Raw genomic sequence first — 16714 nt, 5'->3', positions numbered from 1 at the left:
CCAGGCCTGCCAGGAGCGGGATCAGAACTGGAGGAGCCCAGGCCAGTGGCACCAGACAGAACCAGGATGAGAAGAAGTTGAGTCCCCTCCTGGAGTAAAGGCTGCAGTGATTTCCTCTAGCAGCCAGCTATGGAGTTTTTCCTGTTTCGTTTTGTTTTGTTTCTATGAGAAATTTGAGGTTTGTCAAGCTTTATTTAAGGACTTCGTGACTTACGCAATTTACTGAAGAACCATTTTGTTTCCTTGCAGTGGCTGGAGACCAAGTGCCTCCCCAACTCTGTCATGTAGTTTTATTTTCAGACAGAGCCCCCCCGAGTCACTCATTTGCCCAGGCTGGGTTTAAAGTTCCTATGCACCCATGCATAGTTTTAGCACAACCCCCATGAATCCGCTGGGCCCCTGCTGGTGGAAAGCAAGCTACTTCCTAGAAAAAAAATAATAAAATAAAATTGCCTCTCTCCTGCCTCAGCTTCTCAGAGAGCTGGGATTACAACTGCACCTCCACACCTGGTTGAAAGAGTTTTCCTTTCATTCTGGCTTAGATGCAAGGACATCGCTTCCAGCGAGAGGGTCCTGTGGGGGGTGACACTCCCTGCCTTGGTCTCTAGGGCCTGTTGCCCTCTGGCTCTGATGTTCTCATCTGTACTTCACGTGTCCACAGAGCTGCGGCAGCAGCAGCTCCCTCTCCTCAGACCACACAGGAGCTTTTGACTACCTTCACTCAGGTCCCCTTGGGCCTGCAAGTCATCTTCTACTCTGTCGATTAAATATGTTGATAAACCCTGCTTTTCCCAGGGCAACTTTGCCATTACCTTTTCCACTTCCTTCCTTCTTTCTTTCTTTCTTTTTCTTTTTTCACTAGACGGGATTTTTCTGTGTAGTTCAAGTTGACGTCAAACTCACAGTGATCCTCCTGCCTCAGCCTCCCAAACACTGGGCTTACAGGCATGTAGCACCAGGCTCAGTAATTCCATATTCCTTCCGGACTTTAGAAAAAAGTCTAAGCAAAAAGAGCAGCTAAAGCAACAGACTGGAAGGCATAGGGAAGGAGGGTGTTAGGCTCTCTGGTTTCCACATGCGGTCACTTCAGGACCCAGCTGTTAGGCTGCTGCCGAGAGCCAGAGAAGCCCTTGGTAAACGAGGGAGGCGATGGTGAAAGCAGCCTTCGTGGACAGGGTCCACCTGCAGCCTCCGGCCTGGGCACAAACCCGGCAGGAGCAGGGCCAGGGGCCACCAGGGGGAGAACGCAGAGCCCACTACCCGCCTGCTCACCTAGGGCCACCCTGGATCCCCATGCGCAAGGTTCCTGTGTTTTCACAAAGAGCGAGGTTTACGATTCCACGTTCCGAGCAGCTGTCTCAGGTTTAAACTGCTCAGAGGAGTCCTGTCACCATTCCAAGTGGCTGGCACACTGGATACTTTCGCTTGTCCATCACCCGTGAAGCCACTGAAATGTCCCACTCCCTGCGCTGTATCTGTGAGGATCTGAGTTTTCAAATGCATTTAGCGGTCAGCCTCAGTTTTGTTTTCAGGCCAGCTGCTTGAAGGCCGGCTGGCCTGGAGTATTATGTATCGAAAGCGTCCAGCTAAGAATGGGGCAGTGTCACAGGATCGCGGAGCCGCGGCAGGGAAGCTTCGTATGGGAACACGGACATTCATCTGGGCCCAGCTGCCTTTGTGTGAGCAATGCTTAATTCCTGAGTAATCAGTTATCGCGGACGCGGGGCTTTCTGTGAGTAACCCGATGCACTCTGCCAAGCACATAAAGGCCAGTAATTTTAGTTAAATTCCGCCAACAATGGTATTTCAGACACACCCTAATGAGGCATTTATTCGCTGAGCATTTCCGTGTCCATCTCTCCTTTCCTGGAGCAGATTGGTTAATGCCACGAGGTTTCCTTCAGCATTTGTGAGCCAGGCAGAGGGGCTGCAGAGGCATCGGTCCACTCGGTGGCTGTTCCAGGTGACCTGTCTGCCATAGCCTTTCCCTGCATGATGCTGGGGTAAGGGACAGGGAGCATCCCCGCTCACCCTGCAGGGCTCCTTGGCAGTCATCACCAGGTACCCCCTGGCTCTCTAGTTTAGCTCCTTTCTGAAAGTTCTCGGTGTCCTCCTGCTGGGTCCACACAGCACCACCTCAGAAAGCAGAACAAACGCACGCTTAGCAAGCGCCATTCCCGGCAGGCTCTATGCTTTCATTGTCAGGGCCACTGGGGGACCCCTCTGCCTTCCCACAGCCCCTGCCTGTGCTCTGTTCCCAGGCGCTGAAAACCAGGGCCCTGCAGGGAGCTCTGGCTTCTTAAGTTTGGTTGGTTTGATATTTCTGATCCAGGGTCTTGCTATGTAGCCTAGGCTGATCTTGAACTTGTGGCAATCCTCGTGCCTCAGCCTTGTGAATGCTGGGATTACAGGAGTGGGCCAGTCTACCTGACTCTGAAGCGCTTCTAATTAAAAAAAAAAAAAAAAAAAAAGCTTTTAAGTTTTTAATTAAAGAAACAAACACAATTGAGTAGATAAGTGTCTAAGTCGCTTGCTACCTGCTCAGTGGTCCACCTTCAGGACCCGTGCAGTGATCTGCAAGTGCATGGCTCCTACGTGTGTTGTAATTGCTGTCAGGGAAGAAATGCCTACAGTGGCCCCAGCTGAGGTCAGCCGCTGGCCTCCACCCCTCCAGGTGGAATGTGGGGTCTGTTGTGTTCCTCGGTGGCTCATGTTGCCTCCTGGCGGAGAAGTGGCATGTCACCAATACCTGGGCGGACCTGTGATTCACATGCCCGTTTCCAGCCAGGGCCTCGGAGGCCGGTTCCCCGGGGACAGCGAAACCTTAGCCATGCTGGCCCCGCTGCTCAGGCTGCCCGGTTCCCAAGGAGCTGGCTTCACTCACACAGCCCAAGGCATGCGCAGCGCCCGATCCCTGCGATGTTGCTGCTCGGCCACGGCCCAGCACTGACCTTGGGGTGGTACTACCTTTGGGGAACTCTGAGTGGGTTTTCAGGATGCAGGGCTTCGAGTTCCTGTCAGCTGCCCTCCTTAGGAAGCCTAAGCCTAGGACTTAGCTCTCAGTGGGCCAGGACCCTGAGGTCTGGCAGGGACAGAGGAGCCCTTCCCGCCTGATCCCTGCCCAGCAGTCACCACAGCACCAGGGAGCGCAGGTGCCCCGGGGACCGACCAGCATTGAGCACCCTGGCACAGAGGGGCCAGCTGCGCTCCAAGGCCAGGCTTCTGGGCTGTCACTGGAGATCAGCCACTTCTCCAGGCCTTTGTTTCCTACCCAGGAATAAAAGTCACCTGCACCAAGGCAAGATAGGAGCCAGGCAAGTGCTAGGGACATGTGCAGCCTTCAGGGCTCTGTAATAAGCGTGAGCCCCAACCCATGCTGCAGAGGCAGCTCCCGGAGTGACGCCTCAGCTGGGGGTGACAGCTGTGTCCCCATCCCCAGAGGAAGTGGTGCTGGTTGCTAGCAAAGGCCCTCGGCTGATCAAAGCAGCCCCATTGGTAACTAAGTAAATGTTCACCCAGCTCTTCTGTGAGTGCTTTTTATCAAGTGCCCACTTTCTTCTTTTCTGACAGTTTTTGTTGTTTTGCACATTGGATTTTTTTCATGTGGTTTTGTTTTGTTTGGTTTGGTACCCGGGATTGAACTCACAACCTCACACTTGCCAATCTAAATGCGTGGTCCCATTCACATGCTTTTTTAAAAAAACTATGTGTCATGTGTGATTTTTTTTCCCTTACACTTGTTAACAGTGTGACTTACAATTATGACGTTTTATGTATTTACTTATTTTTATCTCTTTAAAAAAAATGTATTTGCAGTACTGAAGATTGAACCCAGGCTCTCTGCACTGAATTATATCCCCAGCCCTTTTTAGCTTTTGTAATTTGCAGACAGAGTTGCTAAATCATTCTAGCTAAGCTCCAGCCTAGCTGCCTCAGCCTCCCCTTGTTCTGGGATCACAGATGTTGCACCCCACACCTGGTTTAAGCTTTAAATACTGAAGCTATCTTGCCTCACTGGAGCATAGCCCACTCAGTCTCCGTGTGCCATCCTGCCAGTGTGTCATGGGACCCCATCATTCATGGCGCAGTTCTACGGTGTGTCTGTGAGAGATGTTGTGTGTTCCTTCTTGGGCTCTGCCTGTCTTGTTTTCATACCAGGGTAAAACCAGCTGCAGACAGTGAATTAGGAAACGTTACTTCCTCTTCAGTTTGCTGAATTGATATTACCTCATTCAAACTGCCATGGATTTCTCCAGCAAAACCATATGGGCGGGGGCCTGGAGATTTAGCTCAGCGGCATAAGCACCTGCCTTGCAAGCAGGTGGTCCTGAGTTCGATCCCCGGTACCGATAAAAAGGAAAAAGACAGGAAAAAAAAAAAGTATATGGGCCTGGAAATCTCTTTTATACAAGCTTTTAATGTAAAGAAAGGAAAGGGGGCGCACTGCATCTTCCCAGAAGCCAAATGGCTCTGTTTTTGGCTGAGTCTTCTTAAAAACAACAAAAACAAACCATCTGGGGCCAGGGATGCAGCTGAACCGCAGCACCTGCCTGACTGGCACAGGCCCTGCTTCCGCCAGTTTTGCCATGACAAAAACCTGCCTGGCCTGTGACTGATCACTACATTCTTTTTTGGGGGCGGGGGGGGGGTGTTTGCGACAGGGTCTCCCTACATCCACAGTTGGCCTTAGACTCACTATGTAGCTCATGCTGACCTCAGATTCTCGGGAATTCTCCTGCCTCAGCCTCCTCAGCACTGGGGTTACAGGCATGCACCTCAGCGCCCAGCTGATTGTTGCATTCTTAAGATCAGCGACACAGCACTGGCCACCATTCAGGTTTGGCGCTGTCCCTTCTGCAAGCCCCGCCTGGATCCACTGTGCAGGATCCTCAGGTGCCAAGATCCTGGCTCAGTCCTGGTCCCAGTAGCTCTCCACTGCTACCTCCTCCTACATTTTTGCCTGAGGATGACCCTGAAGGGGACAGGTCATGGTGGCGATACTTTCTGCACAGTGATGTCCCCATCCTCAGTGTCCATGGCTGACACCAGAGCACTGGCCCTCCTCCACCACAAAGCGCCTGAACCTGGTCCCCTCCAGCATGTGCTTCGATCACCATGGCCGCCGCGCCCCCCCCCCCCCGGTTTCCTGGTGCATGTGGGGGTGGCCCTGTCCCCACAGCTTCACAGCAAGGTCGGCATAGGGCAGGTGGCCCTGGGGGCCCTGAAGGCAGAAGCTGATGGTCGTGATGGGCCAAGGCCTCCTCGGGCCATGGCACTGCACCTCAGAGGGGTTGTGGCAGCTGGGAGCGGCCCCACACTCACCCTGTCCCCTTGGAAGCAGGAGGACCATGACACCATGGAAGCTGACCTGGACAAGGACGAGCTGATCCAGCCCCAGCTTGGGGAGCTCTCGGGGGAGAAGCTGCTGACCACAGAGTACCTGGGGGTAAGTGACATGTGGCAGGCCGGAGGGGATGCGACTATGCCTGGCAGATATCACGGGACACAGGGCCCTCATGGGGTCCTGGAGGCCTGTCGTGGACTGTGGCAGCAGTGCTGGGGAGCGCAACTTGGGGCACATGCCAAGGCCGGTGGTGTCCGGAAGTGGCCCTGGCTGTGACACAGTCATGGCCATCACGCCTGCAGTCCCTATACCCACCTATCAGGAAGGCACTGGAGCGGACGAGGCTGCCCGGCCAAGTGGGGGAGTGGGGGCAGCCCCAGGCGCCTCAGGCAGCAACAGGGAGGGGCACAGGTCAGGGACAGAAAACAGCAGGGAGCTGGCAAGAACCCTGGGCACAGTGCAGAGGGCTCCAGAGAGAGGGTCTTGGGGTGCACCCAGCCACCAGTCCCAGCATCTGAAAGCCTGAGGGTCTGGGCCCCTGGAGCCCCCGGTAGTTTGGGACCTGCCAGTTGCACAGGAAGGGAGAACCCCAGCTGGGGAGCAGGAGGGACCAAGGAGTTGGGCAGGGGGCCATCCTCACCTGAAGCCACAATGGGTACCTGAGGCTCCTGGGGGCAGTCACCCTGATGGGACCCCACAGGCTGCACACAGCAGGACAAATGGGGAGGGACATGACTGTCAACACGGGGCACCATTCAGTAAGACTTGAGTCTTAGGACACCTGCAGATGATCAGGAGCCCAGGACACCAGCAAGTGGGGCTCCTTTGCGAAGCAGGGGTGATGCATTCCCCACACACGTGGGTGCCAAGCCTGTCGGCACAAAGTCCCCCAGGTGCTAGTCATTGGCAGTTGGATGGCAGCGGCTTGGGGCACTTCCCTGTCACCCATGGTGTGCTGAGCAGTCACCACTTCTGTCTCAGGTCCAACGGCCACCACCACCTGGCTCACAGATAAGGGGACACCACCTAGAGTCCCGTCCTTGGTGTTCCTTTGGACTGACCTTTAATAACAGTGATGGGTGAGCTTCACAGGAGCTTAGCCCTCAGCCACACGCTTCTCACACCTGCCTGCCATTCACTTCATCTTCCCAAAACACTTACTGGGCACATTCTGCTAGAACCCGCAGTATTTCCTTGATTCTTGCTGCTTTTTGAGACAACCTCACTGTGTGTTCCCGGCTAATCTTGAACTGGCTGTGTAGCCCAGGCTGGCCTCAAACTTGTGGTGATCCTCCTGCCTCAGCCTCCCCCGAGTACTGAGATTACAGGCGTGCGCCGCCACACCTGGCTTTCTTCCTGTGTTTTCTGAATGCCTCTTATCTATGATGAGTTTGGAGCGCTTCACAGGTGCCTTTAGCACAAAATAACCCCTCTGCAATGGTCAGGCCTGGGACCATCACACATTTTCTTGCACATGATTGTTCCTGAAGAGCCCCGAGCCCCTTCCTGCCCCAGGAAAGCCAGGAGTCACCAGAGGAGTGGCTGAGGCAGTCACATTTCTCCTGCCTCCTATGGAACTGGGTCAACTCAGCATCTCCTCAGCAGACCAGGAAGTTGCCTGTGACCCAGCACCAGGTGACACAGGGGAGGTTACAAGGACAGCAGCACGAAGTGACTGAAATGAAACTATGTTACTTTGCCTGCCGGGTACAGCACAGTACACTTGTAACCTCTGCTACTGCAGAGGCTGAGGCAGGAGGATTGCAAGTCCTAATGTGAGTGAGTCACAGATTCTTAAAACTAGCGAGTGGGAAGTAGCGCCCCCCCCCCTGCACTGCCATTGTGTTGGTCATTTGCTACAGAATAAACTGCAGGCAGCCAATTATTGTCCCATTCATGCTAAAGATTGCAATCTTTTTCATTTTTGCGTGAAATTCGTGTGTTGAGCCATGCCACTGGTGGCGCACACCTGTAAACCTAGCACTCAGGAGGCTGAGGCAGGAGGATCATTGCAAGTTTGAGACCAGCCTGGGCTACAAAATGAGCTCAAAACCAGCCTGAATGTCACAGCAAGACCGTGTCTCAAAAATTAAAAGAAAAGAAAAGAAATTCATATATATTGTCTAGGAAAATTCAAGGAACAAGATTTTGAAGGGAAACAAATTACATTGGTTGTTATTGGAGAGGGGTCCCAGAACAGGCCTCGAAGGTGAGAGAGATTCAGGGAAGCCGGCCACAGAGGTAGTTGTGGTCAGGACCTCACAGAGGCCAAAGCACAGAAGACGGTGTTCTTTCTTTTTTCTCTTTTTTCATTTATTCCTGTACCAGGGACTGAACCCAGGGCCTTTGCTCTGAGCTGCATTCCCAGCCCGTTTTGTGTTTTTTATCCCAAGGGAAGAAGATGGTGTCAACCCCAGGTTTCCTTCTGGGTTTCTCAGTGTTACAGTGATTTCTCCTTTAAACAGTTTCCCTTAGTTATGCACGAAGCCCTCACCTGGAAACCTGGAATAAAGAAAAGAAAAATTCCTCCTGGTTCTGCTGCCTGCTAACCAGCCTGCACATTTCCGGATTCATTCCTTTGTAGTCTTTTGTGTATTTTTAACAGAACTGAAAGGATCACTTATGTACATTGTTATTACCTGATGTTTATTTAATGCTTTAAATAAACGTTCTTCATGACCGCTTACTTTGCAGGATAAATGGCCATCTAATACACCAACTGACAAGGCCATTTTTTACTTGTTAATTCTTCCGCTACTACACAGATTTTTTTCAGTTTTACTCCATAATAATTGTATAAAGAACAGCCTTATTGAACATTTTCCATACTTTGGATTCTTTAGGTAGAATTTGCACCCAAAGATGTGAGCATTTTTATGACTTATTATAATAAAATACCAAGTCATATCCCACAGTAGTCTCTAATGTCAGCAGTGATATATGATATATGTCAGCAGTGATACGTGATATTCATCTACCAGTAGTGGAGAGAATCATTTCTTGGTCACTCAGATAATAACAGCTGAAAAGTGGTACTTTTTTTTTATTTTTCTTTTTTTTAGTTGTTTTGAGACAGATCTCACTATGTAGTCCAGGCTGGCCTCAAACTCATGGTGATCCTCCTGCCTCAGCCTCCCAAGTGCTGGGATTATAGGCATGTGCCAGCATGCCCAGGCGACATTTTTGTTAAGTTGTAGTTTGTATTTGTCCCCGCAGTTGATTGTTTTCCTTCTCTTTACTGGTATAAGAATACTGGAATACTTTCTATTCTGTGACATGTCTGTGTAAATTCTTTGCCAGTGGTTTGTAGGAGCTCCTACGGAAACCATTAACCTTTTTGCTGGTACATTGGCTGCAAGCGTTTCTCCCCAGTTTATGGTTTGCCACCTCTGCTACACACTTTAGAAATGTTAAATTTTCATTATCTCAAGTCTGTCCATCTTTTCTCCCTTGTCACTTTAAAAAGTCTAGTTCACCGGGCATGGTGGCACACTTGTAATCCCAGCACTGGGGAGGCTGAGACCGGAGGAGCTCCATGAGTTGAAGGCCACCCTGGGCTACACAGTGAGTTTAAGGACAGCCTGCACTGTATAGCGAGACCCTGTCTCAAAAAAAAATTTTTTTTTAAATATTAAACTAAAGGTAGAAGAATGGGAAAGAGAGTTATATCCAAAATAAAGTCTGGTTCTCCGAGAGATGTGCTAAGCTACCGCAGACTCCTACTTCGTTTCCTTTCCTCTCCTTGTTTTAAAATTCCCGCTGCTGCACAGCAGCCCTCCAGGGACCCCCAGGCTCCGAGCTCCCGACCCGACAGTCTGGGCCAGGTCTCCCCAGGCTCCCTCTGCTGTGCCCGGGCGCCGCCCCGGAGCAGCGTCCCAGCCCTGTCCTCTTGCATCCCCAGATCATGACCAACACGGGGAAGGCACGGCGGAAGACACTGGCCTGCGTGCGGCGGAGCAGGGACGAGCCCCTGTGCAGGCCGGTCACCCCCGGCGGCCACCGGACCGGGGGCCCTGTGTAAGTCGGCATCAGGCGGGGAGTCCTCCTCCCCACTGCCATGTGAGAGGCGAAATAAAGCGTCGGTGTTGGAAAGCACTTACCTCTTTATTGTGTGTCTCCCGAGCACCTTTGGGAGGAATGGGGGGCTCCCTCCTTACCCCACCACCAGGCACCTTCCCAGAGGAGAAGTGGGTTGACGACAGGACCTCCAGGGCACTTTAGCGGATCGAATCATGGTGGGGCCGCCGGGTGCACTCCTGCCTGCCCTCTCTGCGGCCTCTCACAGGGCTCAAGCCCTCTGTCGGGGTAGGAGCTGTGTAGTTAACACTGCAGGTTGAAATCAGACATCTTGGCACATTCCTGTAGTTCCTGCGCCAAGAGGCTGAGACAGGAAGATCTCTGCAAGTTCAAGACCCTCTGCAGGGCCATCACAAAGTGAGTTCAGGGACAGCCTGGAATAGATAGCAAAACCCGTCACACACACACACACACACACACACACACACACACACACACACAGGATTCCAGTTCTATTTTTGCATGACTCTAAGGTGCCTCTGTGGGTAGGGATGTGACTCAGCGGCAGAGAAGGTGCCCGACAGGCCTGAAGCTCTGGGTTCCACACCCAGCACCAGAACACAAAAGCCGGTGAGCAGCTCTGCACATGCTTAGCCGCCTGGTGTCTCCAGCCAAAGCCTGGCTCGTACCCCTGGGGCACCCAGAGTCCTTGGCCCCCTTGAGGCCCAGGGACTCTTCCCCCATCCAGAGGGCGCTGCCCAGAGTCACCTGGGCAGAGGGTGGGTCCTCCAGAGCAGGCCGAACACCTGCATTTACCCATCCCAGCCCAGCCCACTTGCATCTTAAAAGACTGAAAGATGTTGAGTGTTTGATTGGTTGTTTGGTTGGTGCCAAGTACGCTGAGCTGTACCCCCAACTCTTGTTATTTTATTTTTTATTTTGAGATAGGGTCTCCCCAAATTGCTGCATTGCCAAAGCTGGGCCCTAATTTGCATCCTCCTGCATCAGCCTCAGTGCTGTGATGACAGGCGTGTGCCCCAACAGCTTGGCAAAAAGATGTCATCACACATTAAGGACAGCGGGTCATGCTACACGTTTGCAACGCAGTTTCCTGACCCAGTGAAGGCAGGCTGGGTTTATCATCAGGAGCAGAAAGGTGCAGACAAACACAGCACAAGGCCCGGTGTCCTGGAGCTCCCACCCGCCCCGGCCCAGGCCCAGCCCTCCTGGCCCCAGGCACCCCCTGGGCCCATCTCTGCCCACCTGTCGCCTCTCTGGCTCCTCACACATCCCCGATGAAGGCCTCCAGAGGCTCCCACCCTGGCCACTTGGTTCCCCATTCAAAGCCCTAAGAATTGGGCAGTGGCTTCCAGGCAACACTGGTCTCCACCTGAGGCTTCAGGGACCAGTGCAACTCACAGCTGCCCAGCCACCAGCATCCAGCACAAGCCTCGCTTCGGGATCCCGCCCCCTCCCCTGCAGGCAGCCCTGGCCCCCACACCCTTTCTTCTGCCAGTGCCTTCCAGAGCTGGGACCAGGTCCCTGTCCCCTCCCTGTTCTCTAACATTTGTTCTACCCCAACACCCACACCCTCTAGGGCTTGCTGCTGGGGCCTGGATGAGGGATCCCCACCTTCCTTCAGCCCAGGGACCCAGCCTCCTCCCTGCCTCCACCATCCTTGGCTACCAGGCAGGGACCTTCTGGCACCACTCAGTTCCTTTGGTCCTTGTTTTGCTCATATCAGGGCTAAATGCCTGGCCAGCCACAGGACCTTCTCAGTCACCACCTGGGGATCCTCAGGGACCTTGCAACCTCGCTGAGTGGGAAAGGGCTACATTTTTTGTGATGCCTTCAGTCTGAAATGCTGTAGTATAAATGTGTACGTTTTTGAGCTGGGCATGGTAGTGCGTGCCCAGGATCCTAGCACTCAGCAGGTTGAGGCAGGAGTGTCACAGTGAGTTTGAGGCCAGCCTGGGCTACAAAGCAAGACCCATCTCAAAAAAAAAAAAAAAAGGAAAGACTCCCGGCCCTGGTCTTGGGCCTGCCTGCCTCTGGTCACGCAGGTGGGACCCGTTACATTTCTGCTGGCCAGATTCACCCTTCACCTCATCCAGGGCATCGACCCGAAGCCCCGTGCCTTGCACATCAGCTGGAAGTGTCCTAGGCCTGTGTCACCCAGACCAGAAAACAGGCTTGTGTGTTAGACACCAAAGCCAGGAATGGTGGCACCACCACACCCGTAAGTGATCCCCACACTCCGGAGGCTGAGGCAGGAGGATCACAAATTCAAATCCAGACTGGACAAAGAAGTAATTTAGCCAGACACATTCTCGTTCGTACAAGGGATGTGTGGAGGCCTAGTAATACGATGACTACTACTACTAATAATAGCAATAAGTAAAACCATTTAACAGAAAGGTGGCAGGCCCGGGTTTGCTGTCTCAGCTCTGTGTAATTCTCAGTTTTTCCTACTTTACCGCAGGCTTGAGGACCATCTCACTTCTCCCCAGAGCACCCAGCAGGCCAGACATGAGTGCACGAGGGCCTTGTGGGCCGTGCCCCAGGCCAGCTACGTGGAACCCACATCCAGGGTCCCTGAGCACCTCCCGCCCTCGCCATGTAAGAGGCTGCTGCCCCTCTCAGTTGGGCTGGGTGGGCTGGTGTCACCTGGCATCTCGGAGCGGCAGCTGGAGGTTCCCCGGCCAGCTGCTCTCAGGATGCTTGGCACAAAACTTAAAAACATAAATTTTAAAAAGCAGCTGGGGATGTAACTCAGTGTGAAGGCCCTAGGCTCAATCCCTACACCCTTTTTATTTTTAATAAACTGAACCCAGGGTCTTTGCACTGAGCTACGTCCCCAAACCTTTCTCAGTTTTTCATTTTGAAAACAGGGTCTTGCTAAGTTTCTCACACTGGATTCAGACTTGCAATCCTCCTGCCTCAGCTTCCCAGAGTGCTGGGATTACAAGCGTGCACCATGTGGCCTGGCTTCGAACAACACAGCAGTGTAGCTCCAGGCCCAGGGCCTCGGCACCTCCACAGCTTGGTCAGCTGCCAGTCAGAACTGGCGTCGGGGAGCAGACGGCTCTGGACTCAGGCATACAATCAAGTTAGTCAGAGAACGAGGGGGGATAAAGGTTGTTTTTTTTTTTTTTAAGATTCCAGAAAGAAAAAAGTATTTTGAACCAAAAACGTACAAAGTATTTGTTTTTAATTTTGGGGAGGAAATTGAAAGGATGCTGAGCAGCACAGATAAGCCTCCAATTTCCACTCAGATAGGAAAGCGGTGGCGGGGCCACTCGGTGCCAGGTGGGGCGCATCTGCTGCTGGCCCGAGAAGCCACGGCTGCCAGAGCTGGGCCCTATGCCGGTTCAGAGTGGGGCGCAAAAAGGGGACTGGGCTGGGGGTCCTGGGCCACCTCAGAGGTTTCACCAGCCGAGCTGGGGCGTGGCTCGGCTACTTTGCTTTCAGGAAGGGATCGGCTCCCTCCTCTGCCCTGAGGCCGAGGTCTCCAGTAGGCTGAGAAGTTTTGATCAAAAGCCCGATGAGGGGGGCTGGGGATTTAGCTCAGTGGCATAAGTGCCTGCCTTGCAAGCAGGCAGTCGTGAGTTCAATCCCCGATAAAAAGGAAAAAGACAAAAAAAAAAAAAAAAGCTGATGAGATCAGAGCACCTCCGAAGTGGGGTGCATGTGCCTGTGGGAACTCATCTGGCCTGGACACCCAGGTTTGCCTAAGTAGCATCCGGTGGCCCTGTCACTGCTGGCTGTAAACCGGGCCCTGCTCATCCCCCTCACTTCCTGTTGGTGTCCCTGAACTTGCCACACACAGAAACGGCTGAGTGGTACTGATTTCTGCCCTCACAAACCCAGACCCTGGCAAATTCCCGCTCCCCACACGAGTAGTGTGGGTGCCCACCAGGGCATAGCGCCTCTGCAGTCACAGCCGGTGCCCAGGGCATCTGCCCAGATACTCAGTGGCCCCCAAGGTGGACTAACCCAGCTCACAGTGCACCCTGATAGCCTCCTGGAGACACTGGGCCCACAACCCCAGGCCCCTCCTCGCACCTGCCCCTGTCCCTGTCCCACGACTGATGGGCCTCGGCACCTCCACAGCTTGGTCAGCTTGCCAGGGTCAGAACTGGCGTTGGGGAGCAGAGGGCTCTGGACTGACTGGCGGGGACCCAGGCTCCTGCCCATCCCTTCCTCCCTCTCCTCTTCCCCTCCTCCCTCTCCCCTCCCCCTTCCCTCCACTTCCAGGCCCTTTACGCCACCCCAGCCCTGCCTCTGCCTTCTGCTGGAGATGGGGTGTTCACTGCCTTCTCCTAGCCCTATCAGGCTAGCTTCTAGCTCAGGCCAGCACCCCGAGTTCTTAAAAATCCTGTTCTTGGACACAAATTTTCTCACCTTTTTCTTTTTTTGTGCTTGGGATTGAACTCAAGGGCTTTGCACTGAGCCACATTCCCAGGCCTGTTCTCCATTTTCATTTCAAGACTGACTTACTGAGTCACTAAGTTGCCCAAGCTTGGACTGAATTTGCCATCCTCCTGCCTCAGCCTCCCAGAGTGCTGGGATTACAGCACTGTAATTACAGCACTGGATTACAGGGCTGTGCTCCACACCAGGTGGAGTCCTCCACTTGGAAGAGTCAGACTCCAGATTCTGCTTTTTCCACTCTCTGGATCCACAGTATGGACTCCAGCCTCCCACTGTCCACTCTGTCTGACCCATCCCCAGCTGCCCCGGGCCTGTGCCCTGGGGGCAGTGATGCCTGCTGGAGGGTTCCTCCAATTGCTGCCTCGGTGCTGGGTCTGGGCTGGTGGCAGCAGCCAAACTGTGGCTCAGGGGCTTACAATGCCAGTTTCCAGGCCACATCCAGACTCAGATGAGGGCCGGGGCTGCTGGACCAGCAGAGGGAGATGTGGGAGGGCATCGCTGGTGCTGTGGCCTCTGGGGTAGTGAGCCCAGGCCCTGTAGTGCCCGCAGCACCAGCTCCCAGGGCTGCAACAGAGCCACGGCCTGGGCAGTACCTGGCGACCCCATGCAGCTCCCCTGGATTCAGAGGCTCGGACCTTGCCTACAGCACTCGCTGGCCCTGTGGAGGGCTGCAGGGTTCAGCCACAACTCTGTGCCAGTGCGAGCCGTGCCAGCCCAGTCAGCTGCATAGTCACTGCGCCCCCAACCTGTCCCCTGCACCCTGCCAGCACACTGAGCTGTCTCTGCCCCAGCAGCTGAGGACACGACAGCAGGACAGCAGGAGGAGCCACGCCCGCCCTCCACAGTGACACTCTGCCAGCCAGTGAGGGTGCCCCAGGACCCAGGCAGTGGAGAGACCACCAGGTAGGGATGCAGGTATCTCGAAGCCTGGGTGCCCCCCTTCCAGGCGCGGTACACCCGGGACTCCAGGACACCCCCAGGTCAAGAAGCCCAGGAGCTTTCCTTGGCACCTGGAATGCAGAGCCAGGAGGCCTAGTGGAAGCCAGCCTTGAACTCACCCAGGCTGGCCTCCACTTCATGGCAGTGCTCCTGCCTCAGCCTCCTGAACACTTGATCACTGGAGTGTGCCGCTGAGATAAGAAAAATATAATCCCCAACCTGCTGCATGTCGAGTGTGCAGAGTTCGTGTCCCCTGAAACTGAAGAGTGAATTCCAAGGGACAGAGGGCTAAGAGCAGCAAAGGCCTAAGAGGGACTAAAAACACAGAAGAGCAGTCGCTGCTGAGAGGCAGGGGGTCCCAAGTGGGCAGCCCTGGGCTGTGGTCACAGTGGAGTCACCGCAACACGGTGGGTCGGACTGGAACCAGCCAGTCCTATGCGAGTACAGCAGCTTAGCTAACAGTGACCCAGTGGGCTCAGAGGGTGACACGTGGAATGGGCCCGAGGGTGACATCATTAAGCTGGGCTCGCTGTGGCTTCTGAAACAGGAACATTTTAGGGATGGGATGGGTCCAGACAGCCTGTCACCCATCCAGGTATCTGATGCGTATCTGGACTTGGGACCAGGTGGTATCCATTACTGTGTAATCTCAAGTTTCCGTTCATCCCATAGAGTCTGGTCCCTGGGACTTTCATCTCAAGGCCTGGCCTCCTTCAGATGCATTTCAGACTTCCTAGGGCCCGGTCCCTCCCTGACTCTGAATTAATTTTTTAATTGTTTTGTTTTGTTTTGTTTTGCTTGAGACAGGGTCTCCATGTGCAGTCCAGGTTGGCCTGGAACTCATGTCGATCCTCCTGCCTCAGCCTCCCTGTCCAGAGCTGGGATGACAGGTGTGTGCCACCACGCCTGGCTCTGAGTGTTACTTCTTATCTAACTTAGCTGCCTACACCACCGGTCTGGCTGCCTGGACTGCTCTGTCCTCCCAGCCCTTGGGTCTCAGGTCCCACAGCCTCGGTCCCCTCCCGAGTCCCCCACTGTTCCCACAGACACCTCACCAGGGTCTGTCATTGTGCCCCCATGAAAGTGTAGGAAAGCAGCCATGTGTGGCTCTGGCGAGGACCTTTGTCCCAGAGTCCTCCAGCTTGCTGCCCCCGGTGTCTTTCAGGAAAGGATAGAAGAGGCATTGGGCACCACAGGTTTGGGTATGTGGTGGGCCTGATGGTGGCACTGCCCTGTCCCCTGGCTCCCTCTTACCCACCGGCCACCCCTGCATCCCTGTGTTGCTCTGTGTGGCCTGGGCAGGGTGCGGGGTCTTCAGGTGGCGCTGTCTGTTGTGTCCGGTCCTGGGGCAGGGTCAGAAGCACAGGAAGTCAGAGCTCGGGCCCTGCCACAGGCAGGAAGTGGCTCCTTTTCGAACCTGGGTCAAATCTCACTCAGGAAATCCAAACTCTAAACCTGCTCTGTGCTGACCATGAGCTGCAGTGGAAAAAAAATCTCACACTGTGAAACTTTGTTTCAAACGCAGGATTGTTACACTGAATCGGTTAGTCAGCCTGGGGGTGTGCGCCAGTAATCCCAGCACTTAGGGAGGCTGAGGCAGGAAGACCCCAAAATCAAGTTCTACTTGAGCAACTCGGTGAAATCCTGTCTCAAGAAGAGTTTTTGTTACATTGCTGGGTGTCACTCTGCGGCAGGCTACCCCTGGGTCTGACTGGTGCGGTGTCCGAGGGGTGTCCTCACTCACTGCTGGCACCCTGGCAGCTTAGGTCCCTCTGTCCACGGTGACCGTCCCTGAGACAGTGGCCCCATGAAGCCACCGTGCTGCCAGAGCAGTGGGTACAGAGGAGCGGTGCTGTCTGCAGGGCTCCCCATCTCCACGCCCAGCACCACCACCTTCCTTCCAGGCCCAGCGCCACCCAGCACCTCTGTCCCACAGCAGACCCTGGGCCAGAAGCCACTGCCATCCCATCATCCCCTGCC

At 54.2% G+C, this 16714-nt stretch overlaps 1 protein-coding gene across 8 annotated transcripts in view; it reads left to right on the top strand.

The window, feature by feature from the left end:
* The window catches only part of Armc9 (armadillo repeat containing 9), a 76989-nt gene extending 62266 nt beyond the window's left edge, over positions 1-14723 (top strand). For 3 of the 8 annotated variants that reach the window (XM_063237118.1, XM_063237115.1, XM_063237114.1), the window contains 3 exons: positions 5339-5446; positions 9246-9361; positions 11844-12223. In XM_063237118.1, coding sequence (XP_063093188.1) covers positions 5339-5446; positions 9246-9361; positions 11844-12132 — 513 coding nt within the window. In that variant the 3' untranslated portion in view covers positions 12133-12223. Of the gene's footprint in view, positions 1-5338; positions 5447-9245; positions 9440-11843; positions 12224-12252; positions 12956-14589 lie in introns of those variants that run through there. The other 5 variants (XM_063237117.1, XM_063237119.1, XM_063237116.1 and 2 more) reach the window with 5 other exon arrangements.
* Positions 14724-16714: the final 1991 nt, after the last annotated feature.

This window comes from Cavia porcellus, unplaced genomic scaffold (genome assembly GCF_034190915.1).
Source record: "Cavia porcellus strain 051 isolate PalLab524CR breed Dunkin Hartley unplaced genomic scaffold, mCavPor4.1 scaffold_26, whole genome shotgun sequence".
NCBI classification, from domain to species: Eukaryota; Metazoa; Chordata; class Mammalia; order Rodentia; family Caviidae; genus Cavia; species Cavia porcellus.
Note: the sequence above shows the minus strand (reverse complement) of the source record. Positions and strands in the feature narration are given on the sequence as shown.